The sequence below is a fragment of the Antechinus flavipes genome, chromosome 1 (assembly GCF_016432865.1).
Source record: "Antechinus flavipes isolate AdamAnt ecotype Samford, QLD, Australia chromosome 1, AdamAnt_v2, whole genome shotgun sequence".
Lineage (NCBI taxonomy): Eukaryota > Metazoa > Chordata > Mammalia > Dasyuromorphia > Dasyuridae > Antechinus > Antechinus flavipes.
In genome coordinates this window covers 144,267,389-144,280,007 of record NC_067398.1, presented here as the reverse complement: position 1 = coordinate 144,280,007, position 12,619 = coordinate 144,267,389, and the positions used below count along the sequence as shown (strand labels likewise).

Here is a 12,619-nt window from a genome sequence, read left to right as displayed (position 1 = left end):
TAAGTATGTTTCACAGTAAATAGCATATTGTTGGATTTTCATTTCTAATACATTTGTGTGTTTGTATGAGTAAAATGAGAGAAGAGGGCAGGGAAAAAAAAGAAATTGAGAGATTCTGTAGAGAACAAAATTGAGAGTAATTGGTAACTGATTTGACTATGTATTGAAGAAGGGGTAAAACTCAAACATGTTTCTAAGTTTGAGAACTTGGGTGACTGCAAAGGGATGGTAGTACCCTCAATATAAACGGAGTAGGGGCTATTTATGAACATCAGATAATTAATGAGTTCCATATTGTTCATAATGAGGTATATATACTGAGGCATATTTATGTGAATTTCTCCCCCGATACAGGATGGACTAAGCCTTTGAGATACCTTCCAATTCAATAACATGGTAAATCTGTGAGGGTGTCTTAGAAAGTTTAAGATCACTTACTTCCAATTGAAATTTCTCCTGTTCTCTGAGCTGAGGAAACTGAAAACATGATATTATGTAAGTAATAATTAACAATATAATTATTATTATATGAGTAATAAGTGGATAAGAATAGGATACTATGTTCTTAGCTCTGCCTTCTCTTCTCTGACAGAGCTACTACTCTGGGGGTAAACCTTTATCATCACACCATTATTACTATGCCTACTACCAGTCGGTTTACTCGCTTCAAATCTCTTCCCATTCCAGTCCATCAAGTCTACTCAGTCTACTTAGAAAGGATCTTGCTAAATCACAAGTGACCATCTTATCCTCCTGTTCAATAAACTCCAGTGGCTCCTTACCATTTCCAGGATCAAAAATGATTTTGACATTAGAGGCTCTTTGTAACCGTTCTCTCCCCCTTCTTTCTAATCTGTTTATACTATTTTCTCCTCTCCAATTCCACACCTAGAGACTATACTTGTTCTGTGAAAAAGACTCCATTATCCATACAGTATCCATTTTCATTGGCTGCCTCCTATGCCTGGAATTCTCTCCTTCCTCTTTCCAGGCTTCCTTCTTATCCCAGTTGAAACCTCACCTGCAAGAAGCTTTTCCCGATCCTTCTTAAAACTAGTGAATTCTCTCTGTTGATTTATCTCCAATTCATCCTGAATTTGTCGTTTTGTTTTGTTTTTTTCCACAGGAGTTTGCAAATTCTCCCGCACTAGACTGTGAGCCACTTGAAAACAGGAACGTTTTACCTTGCTTCAAACACCTAAAGCAATGCCTGGCACTTTTAAATAAATGCTTATTGGGCACAGAATGAGGGGAGTTTGGACTAGGAAATATCCAAAGCCCTCTTCCAGCCCCAAATCTAGGAGCTCTCTCTTCCGAGAACCTTTTTTTTTTCCTTCTGTTCCTGCTCTCCTAAGTATCAGCTCTATTCTAAAGCTGGACAGCGAGCTCTTAGTTCGGGAGAATTTGTTGAAATGCCTGTGTCTGCAGTTCAATTTATTAGGGCTAGGAAGGGAGGTGACAATGTCCCCCGGAGGAGAATCGAAGGAGCTAGAGAGAGCAAGCGCTTGTAGCCTCAGAAGTAAGCAGCGGGAGGACTCGAATTTCCACTTTTTAGGTAACTTACTTCTGGATTCTAGATTCTCGGGGTTCCGCATTCTCTTTGTGACGTAAAGTTTTCGTCACGTGGCTTCTTACGACGCCCAATCAGAGCATGAAGTCCTTTCAGGATTGCAATTCAAACTGTTTCCTTTGCCCAGTCCAATCCCCGCTTGGAATCATCCCCGGGAAGTGTACCCAGCCCTTTCCCCAGGGGCGCAGCGGGGCGCTGCTGGAGGGGGCATGGAACACCGAATTATTGGACCTGGGCCCTACCGCGCGACCAAGTTGGTAAGCTCACGGGGGAACGGCGGCCAGCACTGTCCCCTTCTCCTAGCCCCCTGCGGTGCAGATGGCCATCCTAGGCTCCTGTGAGTTTGAGCCTCCCGGGTCTTTGGGCTTGTGGGGGCTGAATTTGGTTGAATTCCTCCGGGAAGAGCTCTTTCGTGGGCTCCCGGCTTGTCTGTGGTTAATATTATTTATTCGGTTAATATTCTTTATTTCTGAAATCTGGATTCCAAGGGTCCTGATTGAGATGGAGGCTGGGCTGTCGCTGCAACCTGATTTTTATTGGTGTTTGAGGAAAGAATGCTAAGACTTGGAGTCCAGCCAGCTTGGTGCATGGCTGAATTATCCTCCAGCTGTTAGTTAACTTTCCAGGTAAAAGAAAAGGAGTACGAACCTCAGACCCTTAATTCCCTCCATTCCATCTTTCCTTTTAAGAAATAAAAATTAGGACGACCTGAGATTTTTTTTAAAGGCATTTTCAGATCCAATGGGATTTAAATCCTGAAATCTTGTTTTTTAAGCTAAACAGACCTGATGGTGACAGCGGCTTAGCTGAGGAAAAGAACCTGATTTGGTTTGGTTTTGTGTTCAGTCTATTTATCCTTCACGGGGGCTGGGTGTGAACCTTCCTGAATGAAACTTAGTACATCCCTGTGGCTGTGGCAAAACGGTTTTCTGTTCTACCCTCCCATTGCCTCCTATTAGCTTAGATTGGGTTATCTCTCTTTGCTTCGTTTCCTGTGGTGATTGTTTAGATTTTCCTCTGAGCACCCTGCCTTTGTTCATCGAGTAAAGTGACATCAGGGCTAGACTATCAAAAGCAACTCTTGTTTGTCTTGAACTTGGAGAGTACCTTTTCTTCTGAGTGACTTTAAACCAGATATATACATGTCAGTTTTTACTTGAATATAAAATTGGGGTAAAATAATTATTGCACTTCTGCTATTCCTGTGGAAAAGATGAGAAGTGGATTCTCAGCTCAATCCTCCATTCATCTGCTGCTCTGCTTGGTTTCAACTCCAGATAACTTTAAATACCCCTTAATTTCTTTATATACCACCTTCCCTCCTTCCTTATCCCATCCTATCCAGCTTTCTGCCTCCTTTTGTCTCCCTCTGTAGATTTTAAGCTCCTTGAGGACAGGGATTTTTTTTAAAAATTGTTTTTTGAAGCACTTAGCAGAATGTCTACAATATATGTGCTGTTTAAATGTTTATTGCATTGGATTGATAAGGGCTAGAATATAATAATAACATTTGTGTAGCTCTTTGAGATTTGCACTTTCGAAATGTTAGTTCACAAACTTTAAAATCATAAAAACCTTGGTAGGAGCATGCTCTTTTTATAGATTAAGAAACTGAGACAGAGAAGCTTTAATTGTAGTGGTTAGGGTGCTGAATCTGGAGTCTGGAAATCCTGAGTACCTCATATACTTAATAGACTGGGCAAGTCACTTAACTCTGTTTGCATTGGTTTCTTCATCTGTAAAAATTAGTTCAAGGACAAATGACAAACCACTCTAGTATCCCTGCCAAGAAGATTACAGATGGGATCAAGAAGAGTTAGACAGGACTAAACAACAACAAAGGTTTGGTCTGAAGAACTAATAAGATTTAAGACAGCTAGATGGTGCAGTAGATAAGAATGCTGTACCCAAAATCAAGAAGATCTGAGTTCAAATATGTCCTCAGACACCTCTAACTAAGTAATAACCTAGAGAGGGTCCAGAAAAGGAATATTCAGGGTAGCGTTCTCTCCTAATCAGAATCACTAAGTTCTTGACTATCACAATCTCCTGAAGGAAATGTAGATGCTTAAAATTTGAAAATAGAAGACTTAGACATGATACATGCCGTCAAGTATTTGAAAGACTATTTCATACAATAGGGCTCAGATTTATTTTTGGCATCAGAGGGCACAGCCAGAAGCATTCCATAGAAAGTACCAAGAGGTAAAAAGAGGTTTAATATAAGAAAGTAATTCTTAAAAATTAGAGCTGTCCAAAGCAGCTGTCCAAAGGATGCTGCTTCAGGAGATTTGAGGAATCCCTTCTTATTGAATGTTTTCAAGCACAAACTTGTTGTTCCATTGTTTTTTAGTTGTTTTAATTTTTCATTATCACATTTGGTGTTTCCTTGGCAAAAATAAGTAGCTTGCCCTTTCTTTTTCCAGCTGATTTCTGAAGAATCTAAGACAAGCAGGATTAACTGATTTGCTCAGGGTCACACAGTGTCTGAGGTTGAATTTGAACTCAGGTTTTCCTGATTGCAGACCTGACACTCTAACTCTGCCCTATCTTGCTAACTTTAGTTGGTTCTAATTGAGCATGAATTAGGAAGCACAAAAGAAGCTGATAAGGTTATCTAGCTTTTAAAAGAGGAAATTGAGACTGGGGAGTAGGGGAGGTCTGGTAAAGAGGTTTGGAATAAGCCTGAAGTAAAGGAATGTTTAATTTAAAAAAATCCATTGGATTCTATGGAAGTTGTATTTTGCTCCATGTGTGGTTAAAAAACTAAGAAAGCTTATAATTGATGTTATTTTTCATTGTATGCTTGCATGTTTTGTCTCTTCTTTTCAAAGAGATTTCAATATATGTTTGATTGCATTAAAATTTTTTGTTATTCTAAACATCAGCAAACCTAAACACTTTCCATATATTAAAAAAAACAAACAGACAGAACGATAATATTATTTATGAAACAATGTCTCATTAATGCAGCTTTATTTCAAAATATATTATTAAATTCACCTCATTAGATTTAGAATTGTCTCACTGAGCCTCCTCCTTATTTTATGTGTATTTTCAAAAAATAATTTCATTGAAACTCCTCCCCCACTTTTTGGATTAATCTATAACTTGCCCTTCTTCCCTCAATTTTCTGTACACACATCCTTCCTCCAAAGAAACCAAAACAAAACTTTCCTACACTAAGTTAGAATCATCACAAAGAAAGGTTTTTTTTTTTTTTTTTAAACTAATTAACAAGGGGACAGACAAGTTCTAAGTTTTTTAGTGGCACTCAGAATTCACCAGGGGGAAGAATGGCAGGGCAAGTGGGAGATTAAGATTGGGGGACCCTAAAAAAGAGTTAGGCATTAGTTTAACTTAGTCACATAAAGCAGATCCACATATTGACCATCCCTGGAAAATTTTAACTCCTGTATACTTCATCTGTGTATACACCTATAGTCCTTGAGAGTTGTAGTTTGCTGTTGAGTGCATTGGTTCATAATTTTTTTTTCTATAATTCTCTACAATTTTTCCTTAATTACATGTAAACAACATGTTTTAGCATTAATTTTGAAAATTTCAGTTCCAAATTCTGTCCTTACCTTTTTCCCTACCCAAACTATTCCTTGGGAAGACAAAGTAACTTGATATAGATTATACATGTACAGTCATGCAAAACATGTCCATCTTAGCCATTTTGCAAAAGAAGATGAAGACCAAAAAAATAAGAACAATAAGGAAAGCTAAAAGGTATGCTTCAACTGCAATCAGACTCCACAGTTTCTCTCACTAAAGGTAGGTAGCAGTTTTTCATCATGTGTCCTTTGGAATTGTTTGCTGAGAATAGCTAAGTCATTCTTAGTTGATCATTACAACATTCCTGTATCCCCTTTTCAGCCATTCTTCTTCAATTGATGGGCATCTCTTCAATTTACAATTCTTTGTCACCACAAAAAGAGCTGCTATAAATATTTTTATACAACTAGATCCTTTTCCTTCTTATTAAATCTCTTTAGGTTATATACCTAATAGCTGTATTACTGGGTCTCAAGTTTCTCAACACTGGTTTTTTTTTTTTTTAATAATATAGACATTTTATAAATTGTTCTATTTCGTCCCCTTTATATTCTTCGATAGTTTCTGAATCCATTCCTTTTGTCATTTCTTATGGCATGATATTCCATAGCATTCATATACTGTAATTTGTTCATCTGTTTCCCAGTTTTTTGCTGCAACAATCGTGTTATAAGCACTTGTTTTTGTACAAGTGTACAGGATATTTTTGTTTATAGCTTCTTTTACTCCTTGATCCCTTTATGGGTGGGATTTCTGGGACCAGAGTTATATAAATTTAATGAACTTTTGAATATAGCTCCAAATTGTTGGTTCTGTTAAGAAGTTATGGAGGGTAGAGTGACAGCATGCAAACAATTATGGGGCTTTATTTGCCTCTGCAACTTTGATGTTCATTCTCAGATATTTTTGTCATCCCAATGTTAGAGCTCTTGGTATTAGAGCTTCTTTCTTTCCATACTACCATCTCATTTACAGCAGTGGATTAAGAAAAATACAGAAATTCTGAGGTCACTGGGCATAAGGAAACATTGGGGTTCTCCTGAACTATGGAATCAGAATCATTTTCATTGTGATTTCTTCTTTTAGTAGATCAAAACTCTTATCAATACTGAAACAACATTTAGAAAACCTTTTATTTGTTGAATTCTTTCATTCAACAATTATCTGTGGATAATCTAGTAGGGACAATTCAATATGCTAAATTCTGAGATTGAGCTATTTTGTAAGAGTAAATGGGCAGCTAGATGGTGTGATAGTGAATTTTGTCTGGAGTCAGGAAGACTTGTTTATATGCATGATTGTTGTTCAGTTGTTTTTTCATCTGTAAAATGGACTAGAAAATGAAATAGCAAACCACTCCAGTATCGTTGCTAAGAAAATCCCAAATAGGTATACAGAGAATCAGACAATTAAAAACATCTGAACTACAAGAATGAATAAAAATAATTTAAAAAGGAAGAGTGAGATAGCATGTATGGGAAAAAGATAAGAGAAATGGGAACATATAGTCCAGGACTCTACTGATCAAGTGAAATAGAAAATTAATATTTTGATTTGTTTAATTAGATCAATCATTGTGAACAGATCTCTTATGCAGATCTCAGTGCTTCCATTCTTTCAAATCTATTCTACATTGTTTTTCAGTTAATTTCAGTTATGGCTGACTTTTAATGACATCATTTTGGGTTTCCTTGGCAGAGCTATTGGAGTGATTTGTAGAATGTGTTCAGTACTTCTAGTGTGAGGGCTACTTTATACGTTTCGTGTCCACCTGATCCACCTAACTCTTCCCTGTGACTCCAAGAAGCTGTGGCACACACAGTATACACTCCCCAGTAACTGTTTCAGCAGACAGGCTCTTTTAGCCCAACCCTTTAGATTGAGGATAACCAAGGAAACCCACTAGTGAGCTGGAGGGTGTCTACCCTAACCATAGAAAGGCTTTCCCTGGGGGGATGAGTAGATGAGAACAATTTATTCCAATGGCCATGAAGGCAGCTGAAATGGGCACTGTGGAGTACTTAGAGCTCGGTTATATGAAGAAGATACCAGGGTCTTCCACTGCTTCTGAGCCATCACCCATCATCTTGACTATATCCTGCCACTAAACAATGATGACTCTGGAAGAGAGAGTGAGACTGACAACTTTGTTTAACTCTGCCTCACTTAAATCCAATTTATGCATAAATCAAAAGATATCACCCATGACATTTTACCATTTATACCCATCTCAAAGTACTGTGGCGGTGGGCAAGTGAGAAAGAGTAGCAGGTGCTGATACAATGAGAGCTATAGTCATAACCCTGCCAACAGGTGTTCAGGCCACAAGGATATCTTCATTGGAAGCAGCACTGAGATTTGACAGCCCTTTTGGTGTCTATGCAGCCTTTTTACAGATTGTATTGCTCATCTCTTGGTATGAGAATGGCTAGAAAAGTTGCCTTAAAAATTGTTTGCTTACCCAACCCTGACCTGATTACCATAGTAGGTGGGGATCCCAACCTGTGGCCAAAACACAAAAAAAGGTAATCAAACTTCCGCAAAATTGATTCCATTCATGATTGGCACATGGAATATTCACATACTTATAAATGACATAAAATCTAGTGTGTTATCTTTAAGTGTGTGCTGATGAACACTGAGAGATGAGCAGCTCTCTTACCAAGAGAACTCAGCAGGCATTATACCCAGATAGCAGTCCTGAGTAAAACAAGTCTGACAAATGAAGTCAGAGTTGGATATCTATTTTTTTGTAGTGGTCGCAATAAAGGGGGGTGGCATGAAACTGGTATAGATTCTGCAAATAAAACTAATCTACTAAACAAATTTATATGCTGACCAAAAGGAGTGAATGAGGTTCTTGGCAGTAAAATTCCCACTTGAAGGGAAGTACTATATATCACTATCATCATTGCCTATGCTCCAACCATGCTGAATCTTGATGAGGTCATTTTTTTTTATGAAGACCTGGTGCCAAAATAGGATAAGCTTATAATTTTGAATGACTTTAACATTGGAGCTTGCCAAACATAGGAAGCAGTTCTTGGGTAGAAAGGAGTTGGAAACAGCAACAGTAATGGTTACTTCCTACTGAAGATTTGTGCATCTCATGACCTTTTCATCACCAACAGTGTATTCCATTTACTTAAACTCAACAAAACTTTGTGGTTGCACCCTCACAGCAAATATTGGCATTTAACAGACTATGTCATTGTAAAGAGAGAGACAGATTATGAGAGTGATAGAGTGATGGGTAATGCAGAGTACTAGATTGATCACAGACTTATCCTTTCTAAGCTAAATATTCATGCTTAAGAAAAGTGGTGGCCCCAAGGCAAAAGGACCACCAGAAGAATTAGTATCAAAATATTAAAGTGTTTTTCTGAGCAGGAAGTTTCTTGCTAACTTAGAGGAAAAGTTGAGTCAACACACAGTTGGCAAAAGTGGAACAGAAAAGTAGTGAGCAGCTTTCAGAAATTTGGTGTACAATACTGCATTTGCTTATCTGGGTGAGAACACTTACAAATATCAAGACTTGTTTGACAAAAATCTTAGGGAAATTCAAAAGCTGCTAAATGAAAAAACGAGAACACCACAGAAAGCAGTACTTAAAGTACAAGTAAAGCTTTGAGTGATGCAAGATTCTTGGCTCAGTTAAGAAGGCAGATGAAATTCAGTTTTATGCTAATAGTAGCAATCCAAAAAATTATTTTTTATAAAGCTCAGAAGGTTATTTATGGGCCAAAAACCTATGCCTCATCTCAGATACTCAATGCATTGAGCAATTATAAGGACATGCTCCTAGAGAGATGGGCTGAACACTTCTATAGTATTCTCAACAGACTGTCATGGATCAATGCTGAAGCTATTGACCAATTACCTCAGGTTGCTGTTAATCCTTCCCTAGCTGAAGTTCCAACTGAAAAAGAGGTTTTTGAATGCCATTAGGTTCTTTTTATGTGGCAAAGCACCTGGTGCTGATTCTATTCCAGTTGAGATTTACAAGATGGGGAGGGTGTCCTTTGCCCATACAAAAGTTGATTGAAATTTTTCATATTATTTGGCAAGAGTTGATTATCTCACAATAGTTCAAGAATGCCTCCATTGTTCATCTCTATAAAGCTAAAGGGAATAGATTGTCCTGTGACAATAACACATCACTCAGTCATTGCTGACAAGATTCTTGTTAGAACCCTCTTTAATAGGCCAATTCCTTCACCTGGAAGATGGTCATGTACCCAAAAACCAGAACGGGCTGGAAAAGGGTTGAAGAAGTCTTTGCTGCCTGCCAATTCTAGGAGAAATGCCAAGAGCAGAACAGAGGCCTCTATGCAACATTTGTAAATCTGACCAAATACTTAAATCAAGATCAACCATATAGGCTTATGGAAAATCATGTCAAAATTTGGATCAAAAAGTTCATCATGTATTGTGCATCAATCTCAGGATGGGATGATTTCCTGGGTTCTTCATTATGGATGATGCTCTCTCATGCTTTTCAAGTCAACATTGGAGTGAAACAAGGCTGTGTGCTTGATCCTATGCTTTTTAGAGTGATGTTTTCAGCCATTTTCAGACTCTTTCAATGAGAGTGAACATGGCCTCAAGGTCAACTATTGCACTGATGGTTAATTCTTCAATGTGAAAAGGCTAAGCCAAAACTAAAGTGGAGGGAGGGTTGGTGCCTGATTTTTTTGTTTGCAGATGTAACCACTGAAGTTGAACTGCAACAAAGTTTGTCTGGATCAATTTTCTGCTACTTCTGCCATGTTGGCTTAACAGTTACTACCAAGAAAACATAGGTGTTCCATCAGCCAGCGCCATATCATCTGTATGTGGAATTATTAATTACAACAAATGGAGAAGTTTTGAATACTGTGGATAAGTTTATTTACCTTGGCAATATATTCTGTAGAAATCTAGTACTGATAATGAGGTTGATACTTGCATTGCCAGAGCTAGCTCAGTGTTTGAGAAACTCTGAAGGAAAGTATGGGAAAGAAGAGGCATTAGACAGATTACCAAACTGAAGGTCTACAGAGCCACTGTGCTGACCTCATTCTCATACTTTTGTGAAACCTGAACAGTATACCAGCCTCATATCATTTTCCTGATATGTTTCGCTTCCATTTGAATTGTCTTAGGAAGATTCTGTATATCATCTGGCAGGATAAGATACCAGACTTGAGATGCTTTCTCAAAATAAACTGCTAGCCCTTCAAACTCAGCCGCAGAGAGTGCAACTCATTGGGCTGGTCATAGTGTTCAGATGCCAAATGTATGCTTGCCATAAAGATTGTCATATGGAGGATTCACACATGCCAAGAATATAGTGGTTAGATAAAATGATACTTTGACACTCTTAAAGTCTCAAGAATTTTAGAATGAATTGCATGACATGAGAGAGACGCTGGTACAAGATAGCCTAGTATGACATATCCTCATTAGGAAAGGTATTATATATTGTATAAGCAAAACAGAATTGAAGTAGCTCAAAAGAAATGTGAGATGCACAAAGTTAAACCCCGAAATATTCATATGGATTATTTGTGGCTCACCTATAGTAGAGCATTCCATGTTCATATCAGTCTGATCCGCCACAGCTGGACACATTGTAACTTGACTGTTACAAAGTGATGTCTTTTAAGGAATGGTTTAACCACTTCCTTCTCCAGCTCATTTTACAAATGAGGAAACTGAGGCAAACAAGATGAAATAACTTGCTCAGGCTCACACAACTAGTAAGTATCCGAGTCTGCATTTGAACTCAGCTCTTTCTGACTCCTGGCTTAGCACTCTATCCACTTAGCATCTAACTATCTATTCTCTGGCATATGCTTCTTTAAACCAAGTACTTAAAGCCTTCTTTTCTTTTCTCTTAATATACCAATGTAGCTATCTATGCTCAAGCTATTTGTCTGTAGTCTCACTCCCACTTCACGACTCATCCATCTCTTTGATTAAGTCTTTTGTGCAACTTCTTATATAAGCCATCATCAGCAACTTTCTGAATAACTAATGATAAAAGAACCCCACTTTTATCTAAATTACTCTTCTTTCCAGATTCTTTTTTGGTTCTTCTTGTTGTTTTTAAGAGTTGGGTCTTCCAATTTAGCTAATCTAAAATTGCAAGGGCTGCCCTGGCACCCATTCTACTAATGATAGGTCAGAAATTTTGACTTCCTTAGTATCTGGCTTGGGCAGATCTGCTCCTTAGGCAGCTCCTTCCCTTCAAATGAGGAACTTACCTTGACCCTCGGTTGATTTAGTCTATGATAGTTCAGAATATGGAACTCTAGACATCTACCAACCTCAATCTCCTGAGTAATAGTAAGAATTTCAGGCTAGTGCCACCACACCAAATTTAAACTTTACTCCTCTCCTTGTACTCTGATCCTATCAGAGTACAAATGCTATCCTAGCATTTGTTTGCTGTTCCTCACCTATGATAATGTATTTCTCAACATTGATCAAGTTCTTTACTCTCCACAGTTGGAATGTTTTCCTTCCTTATCTCTGCATTCTAGCTCCCTTGGCTTTCTCCAAACCTCATCATCTTTTAAGTTTAACTTTTTGCAGAACTTTCTCCATTTCTTTAACTGTTAGTGCTTTATAACTTTCATTTTAATTGTGTCTATCTTGTATGGACATAGTTATTTGCATGTTATCGCCCTTACTAAGTGGGAGCTCCTGGGAGCAAGGATCATGTTTTTTCAACCTTTCTTTGTGTCCCTACTAGTTAGCATAGCAGCTGGCACATAGAAGGCACATTCTTGTTGACTGACTGACTTAAATCATTTTGGCTAAAGTGGTCTTCACAATGAAATATATATGGAAAAAAGACAAAACATCATTTATTTTTTAACCTGAGCTATGAATAACTACAACATTCATAGTACCTTGCACTTTGTATTACCCATAGGAAGAAGTTAATAAACATTTGTTTTGTTGAAATACATTGAAGGAAACTAATTAATTTTGAGAGTCTAATCTTTTTAAAGTCTGTAATTTTTTTTCTGGAAGTATAATTCAATATTTCTAGGGTTTTTTGCCCATAAAAATGCATTTATTTCTCTGGTTGACTTAGATTCTTCATAATGATTAATTTCACTGTAGCTGTACATATTAGAACTAATTGAACTATTAAAAGGAGCAATTTATGTGGCTATAGCTTATGTTTTAAAAATGCAGTCGTTAGATATCATTTTCAAATATATTAGTAGTATATGTTTTAAAAAACATTGTTTCTTGATTTAGGAACTCTTTATATTTCTCCTACTAAGTTATTTGATATTAAGCCATTGTCAGGGAAGGGAAAATGAGTTTTGTGAATGATACAGCCTATTTTGAAGACAACTGAGGTTATATTTAATCTATTCATGCCTTTTGTACCTTTCTCTCTCTCTCTCTCTCTCTCTCTCTCTCTCTCTCTCTCTCTCTCTCTCCCTCCCCCCCTCCCTCTTTCTTTGCTGAGGCAGTTGGGGTTAA

At 37.6% G+C, this 12,619-nt stretch overlaps 1 protein-coding gene across 1 annotated transcript in view; it reads left to right on the top strand.

Annotated features, from left to right (window-relative positions):
- Positions 1-1,461: 1,461 nt before the first annotated feature.
- The window catches only part of DEPDC1B (DEP domain containing 1B), a 125,398-nt gene continuing 114,240 nt past the window's right edge, over positions 1,462-12,619 (top strand). The window contains exons 1-3 of the mRNA XM_051971223.1: positions 1,462-1,607; positions 1,698-1,907; positions 2,354-2,441. Of these exons, the coding sequence (XP_051827183.1) occupies positions 1,462-1,607; positions 1,698-1,907; positions 2,354-2,441 (444 nt within the window). The remainder of the gene's footprint in view (positions 1,608-1,697; positions 1,908-2,353; positions 2,442-12,619) is intronic.